Consider the following 20,241-nt stretch of genomic DNA (forward strand, 5'->3'; position numbering starts at 1 on the left):
GGTTTCCAGATTTCTTATTATAACCAAATGCATGGAAGCAGAGGGTAAGACACCTCCTGATGATCTGCTTCGAAGAAAGGTCATGAAGCCATTGTCACTGACACGTATGACTCTAACTCACCTTGGCACATCGAAGTTGTTCTTCTTTCCTAAAAACTTTGAAGAATCTGTATTTACTTCTGGAAATAGAGAGTCAGTGAGGAAAGTGTGCCAGAAAAAAGAATTTAAGCTTAAAATGTCAAAACCCCTAATTATATAACTCTGATTTGAGAAGTGCAGAATAAACGTCACCGCTGGTCTCTTACTGCCAGTAACACTCCAAGTATGGTTATGCATTGAAGAGCAATAATAAGCTTTTATTTTTCAGCTCTGCTGTTCTTGTTTAGTTACAGGGAAATGACAGGTGTGAGGTTGATTTGGCATTATTACAGCTGCTCAACCAGCTATGGGCATTTATATCCAAGCTCTCTTGTTGAATGTATTAATGAAACATTTTTCGTTATGTTACACTGTAGTTTGGGAAATTGAGGGGGGGCACCTTTACCATCATTAAAAATCAGTATTCTTTTGCCATGAATTCTTATTCTTAAGCACAAGTGCTGATATCTCCTTCAGCAGAGCTAGACAAGCCCCTGGAAATGATGCTCTCATGAGGAGCCCTCTTCTGACCTTCCCTTCCAGGTTATGCTTGCTGTAATACTCTATTTGCCCTCGGTCTTTCTGGCTTTGGCTGATGTCTCCCAACAGTATTAGCACCAAAGAACTGTTGAACATGGCATGTGCTGTGCTTAGTCGCTCAGTCACGTCCAATTCTTCACAACCCCTTGGACTACAGCCTGCCAGGCTCCTCTGTCCATGGGGATTCTCCAGGCAAGAATACTGGAGTGGGTTGCCATGCCCTCCTCCAGCGGATCTTCCCAAACCAGGGATCCAACCCAGGTCTCCCACATTGCAGGCAGATTCTTTACCATCTGAGCCACCAGGGAAACCCAAAAATACTAGAGCAGGTAGCCTATCCCTTCTCCAGAGGATCTTCCTGACCCAGAAATTGAACTGGGATCTCCTGCATTGCAGGAAGATTCTTTACCAGTTAAGCTACCAGGGAAACCCCAGAACATGGCATGTTCAGATATTTTTCAGGTAAATTACACAAAATCCACTGAAAAGGCTCCTTAGTTTTGCTCTCTAACTGCACTTTAGGCAGCAGATCCTTCCTTGTTTTCTACTGATTTTGTTCTTACTCCTGCAACTTCTTTCAATGGGTTGTACCTTATAATGAGGAGCAGTATTAATTCAAGGCATCTGCTGAAAGAGCAGAGCAGAGGGCACTTCATATAGAAGAATAGGTCAAAACACTTACTCTGCACAAGTGGCATGAGGTGGGCAAGTATGGTCACCTACAAATCAAACATCATCTCAAAGCACAGTGCCTTTTACGTTAATACACTTCAAATACACTTTGGCAAGTGCTGTTGTTATTAAGTCATTGCATTGTGTCCGACTCTTTGCAACCCCATGGACTGTAGCCTGCCAGGCTCCTCTGTCCATGGGATTTCCCAGGCAAGAAACTACAGTGGGTTGTGATTTCCTTCTCCAGGGGATCTTCTTGACCCAGGGATCGAACCTGTATCTCCTGCATTGGCAGGCAGGTTCTTTACCATTGAGGCACCAGGGAAGCCCTTGGCAGGCACTACTCTTGTTTATCTAGGCCAGGTAATTACCAGAAGAGTGATGAAGCAGTTGACAGAATGAAAAAACTGAGCTGGAGCACCTGTCTTCTCACCCTAGATAGTACCGTAGGAACCACATTCTAGTTTCATCATCACCACCTCTTACCTGCATCAGGTAGTAATAAATTCCTGCCAGGCCATGAGCAGCCCCCACATAATATTCTTGGTACCATTCATACATCAGTGGAGTCTTTCCTGTGAACCTTCTCTTTCTAGCTAGATCTTCTCCAGAAGTTAAGACTGTTTCACAAATCTACAGAGAGAAACCCAACCAGAATAAGGAAAGAATTAGAATGGAGACAAGGGATTTTTGCTAACAGGTACTGGGGAACATGACAAGTTAGACATCACCTTATGGCCATGAATGGGCAGTTTGACTCTGTACTCAGAGAAGCACATGAGATTATTCTGGCCCTTATCTTCCTCTGAATGGCCCCTGAACTCTCAAATGGAGCAGCTGGACTTCTTACTCTGAGTCACTCCCTTCAGTGTCCCACAGCACCCCATGTGAAGCTGGTGGTGCTGGGATCATGCCTGACCTTCAGAGGTCAAGATACACCTTCCCGGCCAGCTACCTGGGATGTGCCAACAGGGAAACCAACAGTTTAGGCAGACAGGAAGTGGGATCGTAAAAAGACGCCAGAAAGTACAAACGTGGTACCTGCTGAATATGGCTCTGAGGAATCTTTTCCTCTCCAAAGTTCTTATTCACAAACAGGAGAGCACTGATGTAGCCCATTCGTCCATAGAGCATCTCACTTGGAGCATGGGGATCAATCTTATTTAAGTGAATTAGCCTGGGAATAAAAATACATGCCTAAGACAATGTGAAAGGGATTGGACAGAGATAGTTACTTAAAAATGGTACAATTAAAACACACACATACAAATATATACAGAGAGTTATATATATACACACATATGTGGGATTATTATTTATATTAAATATATAAAATATAATATTTAAATATATTTACATAAAATATAATACTTAAATATATTTACATATAACTTATAATAGTATACTCTAAATATTAAGTAGGCTGGGCCAGACCATAAATGGGTAATCAGGGGTCAGTGATTAATCATCAACTACATTTCTTTTCTTCAGTTCACTGACAAACAAGAAATTCAAAGAATGAAGAACACATGATTATGGCTGGGACCACCTACAGTTTCCCTAGCCCCTCATGGCAGTATACCCGGAGACCAGTAATTGATATCCGAGAAGTCAAGAACTACTGGCTATTATAACATTCAGTCTGAGGAAATGACAAAAGTCAACACTCAAAGGGAAACATCCGTTTCCATAAAATGCAATGCCTGCTGCACTTCCCTGGTTTACTTCTGAAATGTGTCATATGGCCTGGCTGAAGTGTTTGTACAGCAGCCTGATCCACCACTATCAGTTACACATACAAACAGCACAAAGGGATCAGTCAGGCTCCCTGTTTCCTGGGTCTCCCAGCATCTAGTCCTTCCTTTCAGAAATAACCCTGGTTACCAATTTCTTGTATATTCCGAGAATTATTTTATGCACAGATAAGAATACATAAACTTATTTACAAACATATTTCCCCAAATGTTTCATGACTCTACTTAACAATTCATCTTGACAATCATTCCTGATCAGCACACACAGAGTAATCTTCTTTGTCATAGGTGCATAGTATTCCACTGAATGATTATAATTTATTAGTTCCCTATTGATAGACTCAGTTCAGCTTCCCCCCAAAAAAAGTTAATTTTGGTTCTTGTCCCAGGCGAGATGGAGTAAGCACATACCATCCTGCCTCTCAGAGCACATGTAGGTCCAGAACCTACAGAAAATGTGTGAAGCTATTTGAAAACCCTGAAAAATAAGCAGTAGCCGGCAGAATGGGGATGACCAGAACTTGCAGTACTGCCAAACCAGTGGTGAGTTTACCACATTTTCCCCTCTGGTATTTCCCTGGCATGAACTCAGTGCCACTTGAAGCCTGGAAGTGGGCATCAGTGGGCTGAAAGAGTCCTGGAAGAAGCCCTTCAGTTGTCTCAGAAAAGAAGAGGAAAGGGAACTCTTAATAGCAGAGAGTGGTAAAACACTTCATTTTTCTGTTCACTCCCCAGGCCACAAGCAATCTCATGCTGGCAGCAGAAGTGAAGGCAGCTGGAGCCCACAGGGGCCAAAACTCTGAGAGAGGGACCTGTCCACACAGCCTGGAGAGGCTGTAGTCCCAGGAGTGTTGAGGGGGCAGGAGGCCCTTTGCCTCGCTTCTCTTTCCAGCCTCCCATCACTTGAACCTCCAGATGCAGGCACAAGTGTGTGGCTGAGTAGGGTAACCAAAGCCTCATTTCTTTCTGGAGAATCAAAAAAGGAAGCTCCAGGGAACCAGAAAGCAGGTGGAGTTCACAGAGGGATAAGAGCTAAGAGAAGCAGCTATACTTGTCTGAACTCTGACAATGAACATTTTTTTTCTTTTTCTCTTTTGGTGAGGGGCAAGAAATATGACAGCGAGGGAAAATGTCCATGCTATTTTACATTTTTCATCAGATGAAATTTTGAAAGCACATCTCAATTATCCCTAAATTATCCTACAAATTCAATGTGAGATCATTTTAATTATTAAAATGATTTAGGTTTTGATGAAACTTGACAAAATGATTTTAGTATACTAAAAAAGCATGGAGGGAGAGAGTCAGGGGACTTCTGGAAAAGAGGAGTAATTAGAGGACATCAGTCTTACCAAAAAAAAAAAAAAAAAAGATCTTGTCATCAGGTAGCTTATGATACTAAAGATGCTATTTAATCTCTATACTTTAAATTTCTCAACTATAAAATGAATGATGCCTTCCAATTTAAACATTTATTTTTAAAGCAGTGAAGTATAAATAATGTCTGCATACATATTATCTAACTTTAGTCTACATACTAAAATGTTTAATAAGCATTTGAAGTAACAAAAAAATCATACCCCTAGAGTGATTGGTTATATCTCAACTATTTTATAAAGAAAGCTGAGCGCCAAAAAATTTGATGCATTTGAACTGTGGTGTGGGAGAAGACTTGAGAGTCCCTTGGACTGCAAGGAGATCAAACCAGTCCATCCTAAAGGAAATGAGTCCTGAATATTCATCAGAAGGACTGACGCTAAAGCTGAAGCTCCAATATTTTGGCCACCTGATGCAAAGAACTGACTCACTGGAAAAGACCCTGATGTTGGGAAAGATTGAAGGAGGGAGGAGACAGGGATGACAGAGCATGAGATGGTTGGATGGCATCACTGACTCAATGGACATGAGTTTGAGTAAGCTCTGGGAGTTACTGATGGACAGGAAAGCCTGGAGTGCTGCAGTCCATGGGGTCACAAAGAGTTGGACACGAGTGAGTGAGTGAACTGAAGTATTCTAGTAAGGAATCAACATTCAGATACCTGGCACTTCAAATAACTTTATCAAAATTTACACCAGAGGATTTGATAACATGGGCAGTAAAGAACGTTAGGAAATATTGGTGGAGTGAGTGGTGAAGATGGGTGGGATGTTTGGGAGATGGTACAGGCTCTAGCCACTGTTTGATGAGTAAGATCCAAGAAGGATCAGAGAAGGATGTGGCTTTATCTGAGCCACAAGAACAGGGCAGAGGACTAACTGTGTGTGTGTCTTCTTCCTAATAAATGTTTGTACATTTGGTAGAGTTTGCTTAACTGCTTGTGCCTTCATTTACTCAGTGGTAAAATGAAGGTCATAGCTGAGAGGGTGCACAGCCCCCTACCTCTGATTTCTGGAGGCCACCAATATCTACAAACAACAAAAACAAACAGTAAAACAAGAATCTAACAATTGCTACCACCAGGCTATACATCAGTAGATAGTCCTAGCTCTGAAAGGAAGGTACTTGTGAAAGAGAAAACAACTCTCCTCTCCTGAACCCTCCCCAACCACTTCCACAAGACTGTGGTGGGAGGGGAACTCTTAGGATTAAAAATGAAGAAGACACACTTTAATAAGCAGAATGAATTGATTTTTTTGTTGCTGTTTACAGCAGTTTTATTCACAATTACCCAAACTCAGAATCAACCAAGTTGTCCATCAGTAGGTGATGTGGATAAGCGAACTGTGGCACATCCAGAGGAATGAGATGATTTTAGTGAGTAAAAAGGGCTGACAGTTATGAAACAATAACTGAGAAAAAGTTAGGAAAGGATCCTTAAGGATCCTCTCCCCTATAGGAAAGAGAGGTTTGCAAGAGCTTGGCTGGTTGCAGTTACTGACAGAGTTAGATGTTTCCATATTTATACCTCAACAAATGGAGTCATCTCAATCAAATTGGTTAAACATGCAAATGCTGGCTCATGCATTTCTTTCTATTACAAACACAGGCATTAAACTCTCAGTGGAATAATGGCTATCAGTAATAGGGACACAGTGGTCAGAGGTTACTTTCAATTTTCTTGTAATACCTTGCTTGATTTTTTCCCTCTCTAATGCCAACAGGGTTATCTGGTCTATAACCACAGGGTGGTTTTTTTCTACTTTAATACTCTCCCTCATCCCCACAAATCACTAATATTTTTAAATAATTTAAAAACATTTATTAAGAAAAATTCTATTTTTTTTCTCACTCCAGAACTGGAAGCTCAGTAATGTTGAGAACTTAATAAATAAAATCTGTTAACTAGATACAAACTCAACTGTTGCAGTAAACAGAATAAACATCCCAGAGTTTTCATAAGAATTTATTATAAAGTATTAATATAAAGGCATCAAACTGCATAGAATTTAGAGATAGAGAAGCACTTTTGATTTTTGTAAAGGGTATTATTGAAAGAACTATTCAAAGAGTGAAATCACTAGCAATTTTTTAAATAAACACTGCTCTATGGAAGTTACTAAAAACAATTACTACATATTGCATTAACTCCAATGATGTTCTCATCTAAATAAAATGTGTTTGAACCAGTGAATTAGAAAATACCATTCTTTACTTACCATTGTCATGACCTGCATCACCACTAGGTGTGTGCTTAGTCTCTCAGTCATGTCCGACTCTTTGTGACGCCATGGACTGTAGCCCACCAGGCTCCTCTGTCCATGGGGATTCTCCAGGCAAGAATACTGGAGTGGCTTGCCAGGCCCTTCTGCAGGGGACCTTCGCAACCCAGGGATCCAACCCAGGTCTCCCACATTGCCAGCAGATTCTTTATTGTTTGAGCCACGAGGAAAGCCCGGTAGCTTCCATAAGGCACCACTAGGTGGCGATATATAATTAGCAAACCAATTATTTTGCAACCAAACATTTGGTTGTTCAAAGGAGATGGCAAGTACTTATTTTCAAATACTTGAAAATGAAAGTACTGGTCAGTGCATCTCATTATAATGAGTACTTAAGGAAGCAGCTCATTTTTTAATGGATTTCAATTCATTAAAACTCACTGCTGCTGCTGCTGTTGCTGAGTTACTTCAGTCGAGTCCGACTCTGTGCGACACCATAGACAGCAGCCCACTAGGCTCCCCCGTCCCTGAGATTCTCTAGGCAGGAACACTGGAGTGGGTTGCCATTTCCTTCTCCATAAAACTCACTAGTTGCATTTATCTAACTGTGAAGAAAGCTGAGCACTGAAGAATTGATGCTTTTGAACTGTGGTGTTGGAGAAGACTCTTGAGAGTCCCTTGAACTGCAAGGAGATCCAACCAGTCCATCCTAAAGGAGATCAGTCTTGCGTGTTCTTTGGAAGGAATGATGCTAAAGCTGAAACTCCAGTACTTTGGCCACCTCATGCGAAGAGTTGACTCATTGGAAAAGACTCTGATGCTGGGAGGGATTGGGGGCAGGAGGAGAATGGGACAACAGAGGATGAGATGGCTGGATGGCATCACTGACTCGATGGACATGAGTCTGAGTGAACTCCGGGAGTTGGTGATGGACAGGGAGGCCTGGCGTGCTGCGACTCATGGGGTCGCAAAGAGTTGGACACGACTGAGCGACTGAACTGAACTGAACTGAACACAGTGTTCATAGAGCACTATTTACAATAGCCAAGACATGGAAGCCACCTGAGAGTCCAGGCATAGATGAATGGATAAAGAAGATGTAGTACATATATACAATGGAATATTACTCGGTCATAAAAAGGATGAAATAATGCCATCTGCAGCAACATGGGTGGACCTAGAGATTACCATACTAAATGAAGTAAGTTGGGCAGAGAAAGACAAATATTATATGATATCCCTTATATGTGGAATCTAAAAAATGATATAAACGAATTTATTTACAAAACAGAAACAGTCTCACAAACACAGTTAACAAACATATGGTTACCAAAGGGGAAAGGGTCAGGGAGGAATTAATTAGGAGTTTGGGGTTAAAATATAAACACTACTATAGATAAAACAGACAATCAACAAGGATATACTATGTAGCACAGGGAACTCATATACATATACATATATATATATATATATATATTTGTTTAATCACTAAGTCGTGTCTGACTCTTTTGTAACCCCACAGACTGTAGCCCACCAGGTTCCTCTGTCCATGGGATTTCCCAGGTAAGAATACTGGAGTAGGTTGTCATTTCCTTCTCTAGGGGATCTTTCTGATCCAGAGATTGAACCTGTGTCTCCTGCTTAGCAGGCAGATTCTTTACCACTGAGCCACCTGGGAAGCCCATATGTATATAAAATCAAGTATATGTCAATAAGTGCTTCCCTGAAGGCTCAGACAATAAGAATCTGCCTGCAATGCTGCAGACCCAGCATTGATCCCTGGGTCAGGAAGATCCTCTGGAGAAGGGAATGGCTACCCACTCCAATATCCTTGCCTGGAAAATTCCATGGACAGAGGAGCCTGGTGGGCTGTAGTCCATGGGGTCGCAAAGAGTCAGACACAACTGAGTGACTAACACACGCTATACTTCAATAAAAATTAAAAACAAAGTCAGAAAGAGACTAAAACAATTACTAAAATTAGGACTTTTAACATCATGCTTTAGATGCTATATTATTAAGACAAAATGAAGAAATGATAGCATTTATCGATCATAATGGTTACTTTATGTGTTTTCAGAAACTCTCAAACCCAGAAGCACATCATTGCAGCTCCATGTATTTGTTTTGCTATGTGGATATTAATAGCAACTGATCTCTAGAAGAGAAAAGTCATTGAAATGTCACTGAAGCAAGAATAAAGACATAAAAACAGGCTAATTCTGTTCCACTCCTAGCAGTATTTCCCCAGAGTGTTACTGGGAAGAGTTTTTGCCTTTTATCATCAAAAGGTTTGTAACTTTTAAAAAAGAATTCCTTTTCTTATTCACTGCTACAAAAGAGAAAGGGTATACATCTTCTGACCAGAAATCCAAAGTTCTTCGTCACTCTAAGTACTAGCTTGAAAGCATGCTGTGTGTGAGGGTAAGTCACTTAACTGGGCACAAAACAGGCAACGCTCTTTATTCGTGTAGTAGCACCAACTATCTCTGTGTAGAAGGGAGGGAGAAAACAGTATAAATCAAGCAGTAGAAGAACCAGCACTATTTGCTATCTTCCTCTCCACTTGCCTCAGCCAACTGCCGGGCAGTTTTGAACAAGCACACACACGTGCACACACATTCCTTTTGGGGAGTCACAGACCCCTCCAAGAAAAGTATAAATGTTCTCTACATACTGAATATAATTAAGGAGTTTTCTATATACCCCTGGAAGCCCTAAGTTTCTCAAGATCCCAAAGCTAAGAAGTTCTACCTTAGGGAAACACTGATTTCTTTGGATTTCAATTCGTCTAAGGATTAATCCCAAAGTCCCTTTGGTTTCTAAAACTCAAGATCATGGTTCTGGAAGGCTGCTATATTAAGAAAATACAGGAATGGTAAGCTGAAACACAACGCTGGCAGTGGAGTACATGGATGGCACATGGAGCATATGAATGTCTCTGGAAACAAAAGGACTGTGTGAGGAGAGGAAGAAGGTTAGGCACAAAGTGAAATAAGTAAGTGGTGGTGGTGGTTTAGTCACCAGGTCGTGTCCAACTCTTGAGACCCCATGGACTGTAGCCCACCAGGCTCCTCTGTCCATAGGATTTACCAGGCAAGAATGCTGGAGTGGGTTGCCATTTCCATCTCCAGGGGATCTTCCTGATCAGGAGTCAAACGCAGGTGTCCTGCACTGCAGGCAGATTCTTTACTGACTGAGCTACCAAGGAAGCCTCCAAGTTTAATAAACAAGTGAGCAGGTTTATTAAATAACTGATGTCATGTCATCAAGTAATTTTGGATTTCCTGAAGTTAAACTGAAAAGACTTTGACATTTTTCCCTTAAAAGGGAGGAGATGTGAAAGTAATTTATAAATAATTCTGTTTCTTTTTGGTCTGCGATGAACTTCAGGAATCTAAAAAATCAAACCTGAGGCCCAAAAGAGGTATTTTCCTATCATACGCCTGCATTCTATATTTTTAACCTTAAGTCTATAAATAAAATATTGCTGAAATGTCATAAAACAAAAAATGATATAAATAACACTTTTAATGCCAAAGTATCAAGAAAAAAGAAATTTTATTGTTTTATAATAAGCCAATATTAATAAATGGTATTATTCCCCAAAGAGTGTTTCTTAGAACAATAGACCCTAAGATGTCCTAAGGTGGCCTAAAAGACAACTGTGGCAAATTGTGCTCCCTAGAGTCACCTGAGTTTCCCCTGTGTTTAAAAGCTACTAAAGACTCTCAGCAGCCAGTAAATGCATGTAACTTTAATTAGTATTTCCACACTGCATCTGAATACACAAATCTTGTTTTCATTTAATACCTCATAACATTCGTCACTTATGAAACTATTACTATTTGGCTGTACATATTTTGAGAGAGGTTGACGTTTTATGTAGAATTTCAGTTCAGTTGCTTAGTCGTGTCCAACTCTTTGTGACCCCATGGACTGCAGCACGCCAGGCCTCCCTGTCCATCACCAACTCCTGGAGGTTACTCAAACTCATGTCCATTGAGTTGGTGATGCCATCCAACCATCTCAACCTCTGTTGTCCCCTTTTCCTCCTGCCTTCAATCTTTGCCAGCATCAGGGTCTTTTCTAATTAGTCAGTTCTTCGCATCAGGTGGCCGAAGTATTAGGGCTTCAGCTTCAGCATCAGTCCTTCCAATGAGTATTCAGGACTGATTTCCTTTAGGATGGACTGGTTGGATCTCCTTGCAGTCCAAGGGACTCTCAAGAGTCTTTTCCAACACCACAGTTCAAAAGCATTAATTCTTCAGTGCTCAGCTTCTTTATAGTCCAACTCTCACATCCATACATGACTACTGGAAAAACCATCGCTTTGACTAGATGGACCTTTGTTGGCAAAGTAATGTCTCTGCTTTTGAATATGCTGTCTAGGTTGGTCATAACTTTTCTTCCAAGGAGCAGGTGTCTTTTAATTTCATGGCTGCATTCACTGTTTTCACTGATTTTGGAGCCCCCCAAAATAAAGTCTGTCACTGTTTCCATTGTTTCCCCATCTATTTGCCATGAAGTGATGGGATCAGATGCCATGATCTTAGTTTTCTAACTTTTTCACTCTCCTCTTTCACTTTCATCAAGAGGCTCTTTAGCTCCTTTGCTGTCTGCCATAAGGATGGTGTCATCTGCATATCTGAGGTTATTGATATTTCTCCTGGCAATCTGATTCCAGCTTGTGCTTCATCCAGCCCAGCATTTCTCATGATGTACTCTGCATATAAGTTAAATAAGCAGGCTGACAATATACAGCCTTGACGTACTCCTTTCCTGATTTGGAACCAGTCTGTTGTTCTACGTCCAGTTCTAACTGTTGCTTCTTGACCTGCATACAGATTTCTCAGGAGGCAGGTCGGGTGCTCTGGTATTTCCATCTGTTTAAGAATTTTCCACAGTTTGTTGTGATCCACACAGTTAAAGGCTTTGGCATAGTCAATAAAGCAGAAGTAGATGTTCTTCTGCAACTCTCTTGCTTTTTCGATGATCCAACAGACATTGGCAAATTTGATCTCTTGTTCCTCTGCCTTTTCTAAATCCAGCTTGAACATCTGGAAGTTCATGGTTCACATAATGTTGAAGCCTGGGCTGGAGAATTTTGAGCATTACTTTCCTTCGTGTGAGATGAGTCCAATTGTGAGGTAGTTTGAGCATTATTTGGCATTGCTTTTTTTTGGGATTGGAATGAAAACTGACCTTTTCCAGTCCTATGGCCACTGCTGAGTTTTCAAGGCTACTACAATTTATTTTTATGAAACTTAAGAATGATTTATTGAATGAGACTTTCTTGCGAACCTCTAAAGCAGAGGGATCCTCAGCAAATAAAACCAGAAATACTAATGCTATTCTAACAGTAATTTATAGGAATGAAGAGTGGGAATCAAAACCCACGGTCAATTTGGAGATGATCACTCATTAAAATCTTGGATCCACTTGAAAAATGGGCTAAACCTTTACCAAAGAAGATATACAAATGGTGCACTGGGATGACCCTGAGGGATGGGATGGGGAGGGACGTGGGAAGGGGCTTCAGGATGGGGGACACATGTATACCCATGGCTGATTCATGTCAGTGTTTGGCAAAAACCACTACAATACTGTAAAGTAATTAGCCTCCAATTTAAAATTATTAAAAAAATGGCATGTAAGTATATGAAAAGATGCCGCTCAACATATGTCATCACAGAAATGCAAATTAAGACAATGAGATACCAATACACATCTATTTAAATGGCCAAAATCTGGAACACTGACAATACCAAATGCTGACAAAGATGGTGGGAATGCAAAATGGTACAGCCGCTCTGGAAGACAGTTTAAGTTTTTTCCAAAATGAAACATAGTCTTATCATCAGTTCAGTTCAGTCGCTCAGTTGTGTCTGACTCCCTGCGACCCCATGAATCACAGCATGCCAGGCCTCTCTGTCCATCACCAACTCCCGGAGTTCACCCAGACTCACGTCCATCGAGTCAGTGATGCCATATAGCCATCTCATCCTCTGTCATCCCCTTCTCCTTCTGCCCCCAATCCCTCCCAGCATCAGAGTCTTTTCCAATGAGTCAACTCTTCGCATGAGGTGGCCAAAGTACTGGAGTTTCAGCTTTAGCATCATTCCTTCCAAAGAAATTCCAGGGTTGATCTCCTTCAGAATGGACAGGTTGGATCTCCTTGCGGCCCAAGGGACTCTCAAGAGTCTTCTCCAACACCACAGTTCAAAAGCATCAATTCTCTGGCGCTCAGCTTTCTTCACAGTCCAGCTCTCACATCCATACATGACCACTGGAAAAACCATAGCCTTGACTATAGACGGACCTTTGTTGTACAATCCAGCAATTATGATCCTTGGTATTTTACTTCAAAGAGCTGGAAATATACGTCCACACAAAAACTTGACTATGGATGTTTTTCACAGCTTTGTTTATAGCTGGTAAAACTTGAAAGAAACCAAAGTGTTCTTCAATAGGTGAATGAATACATAAACTATGGTACCTTTAGACAATGGAATATTATTCAGTGCTACAAATAAGAGCTATCAAGCCATGAACAGACATGGAGAAGTCTAAATGCATACTACTAATGAAAGGAGCCAATCTGAAAACGCTATATACTATACGATTCCAACTCTATGACATTCTGGAAAAGGCAAAACCATGGAGATGGTAAAAAGAACAATAGGAAGAAGGGAGGAGAAGTTAATAGGCACAGCACAGAGGATTTCAAGGGCAGTGAAAGTACTCTGTATGATACTGTAATGATGTATACATGTCATTATACACTTATCCAATCCCATAAAACGTACAAAGCCAAGAGTAAACTACACTTTGGGTGATACGGTATGTCAACACAGGTTCATCAGCTGTAGCTAGTGTGCTCTGTGGAGGATGTCGATAATGGTGGGGGGTGCGGTGGTGCTATGCATGTACAGAGCAGAGGATGTATGGGAAGTTTCTGTACCTTCCTCTCAGTTTTGCTGTGAACAGAAAACTGCTCTGAAAAGTCAGGTCTGTTAAATGTACTTTTGTTTTTTTTAAACAACAAAACAAAACAAAAACCTTTGCTGGAATTGCAGCCCTCTGTGTGTTAGAATATTTAGGGGGAGCCTTGGGCTTCCCTGGTAGCTCAGCTGGTAAAGAATCTGCCTGCAACGCAGGAGATCCTGGTTCGATTCCTGGGTTGGGAAGAGCCCTGGAGACGGGATAGGCTACCCACGCCAGTATTCTTGGGCTTCCCTGGTGGCTCAGCTGGTAAAGAATCCGCCTGCAATGTGGGAGACCTGGGTTCGATCCCTGGGTTGGGAAGATCCCTTGGAGAAGGGAGAGGCTACCCACTCCAGTATTCTGGCCTGGAGAATTCCATGGACTACAGTCCATGGGGTCTCAAAGAGTCAGACATGACTGAGCAACTTTCACTTTAACAGTATGGCATGCAGAGTTGTATGGCAGACAGACTTCTTAGTAGAATTCTGAAAGCGTTCAATAAACTTTACTAAAGCAAAAACTGTAGTTTTTTGGTATAAAAGTTTCATAATTCTTCATTATTCAAAAGCTTCTCAGGGCTGCCCTGATTTACACTAAAATGAAACTGGATTTGCAAGTCGTTATTTCTGTAAGAAGAGCCATTTTGGCTCTGTGATCCCTTGGGAGGCCTCTCCCAGCCCACTACAGCACATGCACCACATTTCTTCCAATTACTGATCCTGGATAGCACCCTGGACTAGTAATCACATGACTAGGCTTTTGATCTCATTTATGTTAAGGAACTGATGTTTGATCTGGAACATGTCAGTGTCATTACATCTTGCAATAAATAAGGATTACAAAGATTGTTTCTTAACTACAATTCAGGAATAATGTGAGAATTGATCAAATGACAGCAGTAAGATTTACTGCTGAGAGAAAAGTACATTCAATAAAATGTTTTTCTGCTAACACACACAGAGTTACGGCAAAACGTCTAGATAGTAGTTCTCAAAAAGAAACCTGATTACCGGGCGATGCAGTCTTCCGCCTGCTTCTCGTTGTTCATCTTGTGATGCACCACAGCAGCCACGGCCAGGGGGCCCCCGTCCCCGCAGAGGAAGGTCATGGAATGCTTGCTCAGAGAGTTCAGACTTTGCTTTACGTAGCCATGTGCCATCCGTAGGTAGTTAGGGTCCCCGAACACATCGTAGAGGTGTAAGTAAAGCACAGCAATACCTGAAGAGCAAAAAGAAGATCATGTACAGATAAGGAAAGAGCAGCTGACTGTATTATTATATATATATATATATTTTATATATATATAATATTATTATTATATATATAATATAATATTATTATATTATACTCACAGGATATTGTCTACTCAGCAGTGTTGATTTTTGATAAGCTAACAGCAAATATATAAATTATCTGGAAATTCAGATGACCTTAGTTCTAGACTCAACTTTATTACTAAGCAGCTCTAAGAACAGTAGGAAAATACTCACCTTTTCTCAGTTTCCTCATCAATTCAAAATTAAAATAGGAACTCTAAACCCAAGTTTACTATGAATCCTTGTTACACTCCAGCTATTGTGTTCGTTTCTTGAGAGTCCTCCTATTCTATTTATTAATTTTTGGCTGTCATGGGTCTTCACTGCCGCATGGGCTTTTCTCTAGTTGCGGCGAGCGGGGGCTGCTCTCTAGTTGCAGTGCGCTGGCTTCTCACGGTGGTGGCTCTTGTGCTGTGGAGCATGGACTTCAGGGCACTTGAGTTTCAGTAGTTGCGGCACATGGGCTCAGTAGCTGTGGCTCCCAGGCTCTGGAGCACAGGCTCAAGAGTTGTGGTGCATGGGCTTAGTTGCCCTATGGCACGTGGGATCTTCCCAGATCAGGGTTGAAACTTGTGTCTCCTGCATTGGCAGGTGGATTCTTTAATACTGAGTCACCAGGGAAGCCCCTGATGTATTGTTTTTGATAGCAAAAATTATACGTCACCAAGTTTTGGTATAATAAATCATCACCTATCTATTTTACAAATAATAATTTCCTTAATAATAAACAAGAAATGTTTGTTCTTATGAGCTGAAAAAATTCAAAGACTGGGGAATGAAAAACTCAATTTTTCTTTGTATAGAAGATCATTTTTTGCATGAGAAGGTAGGTAGAGTAATAACCAAATCCTCCATCCCAGTACCGTTCCAGGCAGCGATTATATGAAAACTATTAAGTTATTTGAGATCTAAGAAAATAAATTCTGTTTCTCAATTTTTTTTTTTTTAACCCTGTTGAAGACCCAGCCACTTTAGGAACTATACTAGAAAAGCTGCCAATAACTTTTGCTTTGGGCTTTGATTTGCTTCTTATCCTGCTCTTGAAGGCTGCTATATGTAACTGAGGCCTTGTGTGCATGTCCTCATTCCAAATGCCTGTCACAGTAGATAGAGCCTTTTCTCGGAAGCCGACTGGTCTCAGGGCAGACTCAGAGAGGTGGGGTAGAGAACCTGCCTGCCTGCAGCATTTCGAGAAACTCATTTCTTCCCTTAAAGTACATTTTCCATCTCATTTACCATTTTTAGACGATAGAGAGCCTCTGTTTAAATCTAAATTAATAGAGCCAATCTTTTCATGGATTTTGGGGCTGTAAAAATGCAGTCTGCAAAATTACTTTTCACTGTACTGAGGATAATTTTAAATTTAGATAGTTTTCTCATTTTGCATGGGTAACCTCCAAAGCTTTGTGCTACAGACAATTCAATTTCGCATGTATATTAAGGCCAAATTTTCATTTCCTGCCAAAGTTAATAACCTTGTCTGCTCTTTCAAAGTGGCCTGGTGTTAGTAATTCCACAAGCTGCTGATCAGACATACCAATACTTAAGGTTTGTAGACATAAGTGTACAAAACCATGCATGTGGGTTAGAAAAAAAAAAATTCTCCTTTTCACAAATGATCAACGTCAAGAGCTCCTTCTAGAATTAGGTTCTTAATAGGCTTCATCTCCATCCATACCAGGTGTCTGCAGACAATCTGTTTAAACTGTTACTCTTTGATTTTGCCCTCCTGTTCCCATCACTGCCTGAACTCCCCTAATTAAGTTATGCAGGCACCAAAGCCAGATAATGACATGACTGAGATCTGAGAAAATAAAAAATGATTAAATACAAGCCCAGTGATTGTTTTCCTTTTCAGACCTTTGTCTCTCATCAACAATTCCTTTTGGACTGAACATTTAACAAACAAAACTCATTAAAGGTATGTTCAATTTTAAAATCTGATGCATTTCTTGTGAAAAAACGTAATCATTTACAAGTCTCATGATACTTCACTTAGATGGAAATTTTTTTTATTTCTTTTTGATCAGCAGAAAATTAGCTTTCCACAGCTTCAGCTTCTATTTCTGTGTTTTCATTCTGGGCCTCTGTGTCCACATATTTTGATTAACCTATCTTCTGCAGGTTTGTAGTTTACACTACCTACCTTCTTCCCTGCTATGAGACACTCAAGGTGAAAAGGCTTTTGAGTAAGGAGTGCTACTGCCAATTAGAAGAATCTACCTGGGCAAGCTTATTATAAATCAGTCTGTGTGTGTGTGGGAGTCATCAGTCGTGTCAGACTCTTTGAGACCCCGTGGACTGTAGCTCACCAGGCTCCTCTGTCCATGGGCACTCTCCAGGAAAGAATACTGAGTGGACTGCTATTTCCTTCTTCAGGGGATCTTCCCTGACCCAGGGATCAAACCCAGGTCTCCTACATTGCAGGCAGATTCCTTACCATCTGAGTTACCAGAGAAGCATAAATCAGTCTAGGTCAGGAAAATAAGGCACGATGCATTAAATCAAAGACATTTAATGTCCCATCAATATTTTATACCCCAGGGAGCCTAATAATAGAAAAAATGAGGGAATTGTCTGTGACCAAACATCTTGAACTTGATTATGATCTTGTAACCTTTGACAATAGTCATGCATACAACATCATCTTTGCATAATACTGAAGGCTGACTGATAACTGGCAAGGTGGGAAATAAAAGATACAACCTCAATGCTCTCAGAGTAAACTCAAGTCCTTACATTTCCTCACAATCCTGGCCTCAATCCAGGCTTTTAAACTCTCTTTTCAAATGGAATTCTTAAATAAAAATAAATGTGTTCTTCATGGAAAAAGTCAAACAGTACTGCAACGCTTAATATACATTTGCAGTCTCTTGCCCTACTTCTATTCCTGCCTCCCAGAAGCAACCACTTTCAATAATTTTAGTTATTTCCTGTAGTATCTGTCTCCATATTTCCGTTAATATGCTATGTGCTTTCTCTTGATTTTTCTTCATCAAATACTTCTGATTCACACTCCAGAAAATAAGGATTTAACTCTTGCAATAGAGACAGCTAAGTGGAACTCCGAAATTTATCTCCCTTTTCTATAAACAATAATGCCTTGGATTTTAGCTAGGCACACGGTTACCCAGAACAATCTGGGTAAGAACGTGTGCATGGGTAAGTTCTGACCAATGAGACAGAGTACAAATAATAGAGTAACTTCAGAAAATGTTCTTGAAGGGAGCAGACCAGCTGTTTCTTTTTTCCTGGTTGGAATGTAGAGGTGATGGTGTACCTAGAGCAGCCATTTCAGACCATGAAGTGGTAGTTCTGTGATGAGGATAGTAAAACATCAAGATCAAAGAAGTTTAGAACCCAGAGGGCTGGGAAGGTGCCACACCATGACTATCTTACACAAGACAGAAATTCTGTTGTGTTAAAGCCACTGTTATTTTAGGTGTACTCCCTTTATGCAAGCAAGCCTAATCCTAAAGAACATAGTTCTCTTCAAAGCTCAGGAGGTAGGCAGAAGGTAGAACACATAGGGTCTTGTAAACCAGTTAAGGATTTGGGGTTTTATTTGAAAAGCACCATTTAAGAGCACAACTAAATTTGCATTTTTTATATTTCATTGCAGAGGGAGATGGGAAGATGTTCAAGTGGGAGAGACATGGGTAAACCTATGGCTGATGCATGTTGATGTTTGGTAGAAACCAATGTAATACTATAAAGCAATTATCCTTCAGTTAAAAATAAAAAAATATTTTATACAAAAAAAAAATTCACTGCAATTGCACTGTAAGATTTGGAAAAGAATATATGGAACAGTGGATGCAGGAGGAGCAGTTAGGAGGATCGCTGAGGAGTACAAGTGAGAGGCAGAGTAGCTGTAGTGGAGATAAAGTAAGACTGAATGGCAAAGATACCTGTCTGGAAGGTACAAGTCAACAGAACCTGTTGGGGAATGACTGAGAGGGAAATATCAAGATGACTCCCAGATGCCTAACTTCAGTGGCTGGATGGGCGATGGTGCGAGGGGAGGGCCACTTAGGAGGGAGGACTACAGCTATATCCATTCATAAACTCACCCCCAAATATGATTCCAATTCCTATCGGACATTTAATGTAATGAGAAAAAATGTTTTTTAGTGGTTTCTAGGATAACACCCATCAGAACTGGTCATGAGGCTCAATGCAGGATGATATATGGAGTTTAAACTTTTTAATGTTTTCATCAATCACAGAATATGTTACATAATCAAGAATATCTTTGGGTTCAAATTTGAGCAGCAGATAAAATGTCCTTCTCTACTGTTTGGTAAGCAAATGGTAGAATAATCAAGATTTCCTTCCTTTTTCTACCCTTTCACCGAAAAGGTAGAATTTTCTAGAAGAAAATTCTAGACCAGAAAAGACTGAAATGAGATTTAAAATTTGTTTGCAGTTAATTGTAAAAATATGCTCCGGATTGCTTTAGACTTTAGAATTATGTTTTTAAGAAAAAGGAAAGACTGCCCCACCTTTTATGAATCTGGATAAAGTTTTCATTGATATAAAATTTAAGTTAAAATATTCTTCTATTATTTTAGTTGGTCCACTCCATGATAACCACTGTCACTAAACTATGAAAACTAATGCTTTTTGGTCTTAATTTGACTATCTGGTTAGGAAACATAATGACCTATTTTAAAAGAGAAAATAATCCACATGAAACTATACACTAAGATTATTAGTAAAGCAAAATCGAATCCATTATTTTCCCATTAATCTTCAAGTCATTAAAGGTGACTTTATAAAAAGTATTGGGGATAATATTCTAATTCTGTTAAGCAATGAGCACTTTTCTTCAGGAACAAGAGACCATTCCTACTCTGGATGGTGTCTTTATTTCCCAAAGAGTACAGGAAAGTTGTTATTGGGCTGCCAACTCTAGTTTACATGTAATATCAGACACATTTAAGTAGTATCAGTAAAAATGAATCAATAAAGTGTCCTTTAGAATCAAGCATGGTTAAGTCAGTAATTGTTTTAGAAATTGCATGTTAATTCTGTAGTTATTCATAGCCTCGGATGCTGACTTGGTGGAGAAGGAACAGACAGGTGGACACAGTACCCTCTTCTACCCCAGAGATAAAAAATCATCATCAGGAAGTAGGTATGGGCAGAGTGTGGACTGAAAGGGAAGCTTCATTTGTGGGAAGCCTGAAACAGAGCAAATGCAGAGAGTGCTCCCAGCATGTGGAATCATC

At 40.3% G+C, this 20,241-nt stretch overlaps 1 protein-coding gene across 4 annotated transcripts in view; it reads right to left on the reverse strand.

Annotated features, from left to right (window-relative positions):
• Nucleotides 1–20,241, reverse strand: part of LANCL1 (LanC like 1) — a 49,459-nt gene that overhangs the window by 12,794 nt on the left and 16,424 nt on the right. For all 4 annotated transcript variants that reach the window (XM_006050010.4, XM_006050008.4, XM_044937760.2 and 1 more), the window contains exons 4-6: nt 14,702–14,909; nt 2,392–2,527; nt 1,837–1,983 (exon numbers count right to left, since the gene is read on the reverse strand). In XM_006050010.4, coding sequence (XP_006050072.1) covers nt 1,837–1,983; nt 2,392–2,527; nt 14,702–14,909 — 491 coding nt within the window. The remainder of the gene's footprint in view (nt 1–1,836; nt 1,984–2,391; nt 2,528–14,701; nt 14,910–20,241) is intronic.

The sequence above is a fragment of the Bubalus bubalis genome, chromosome 2 (assembly GCF_019923935.1).
Source record: "Bubalus bubalis isolate 160015118507 breed Murrah chromosome 2, NDDB_SH_1, whole genome shotgun sequence".
Lineage (NCBI taxonomy): Eukaryota > Metazoa > Chordata > Mammalia > Artiodactyla > Bovidae > Bubalus > Bubalus bubalis.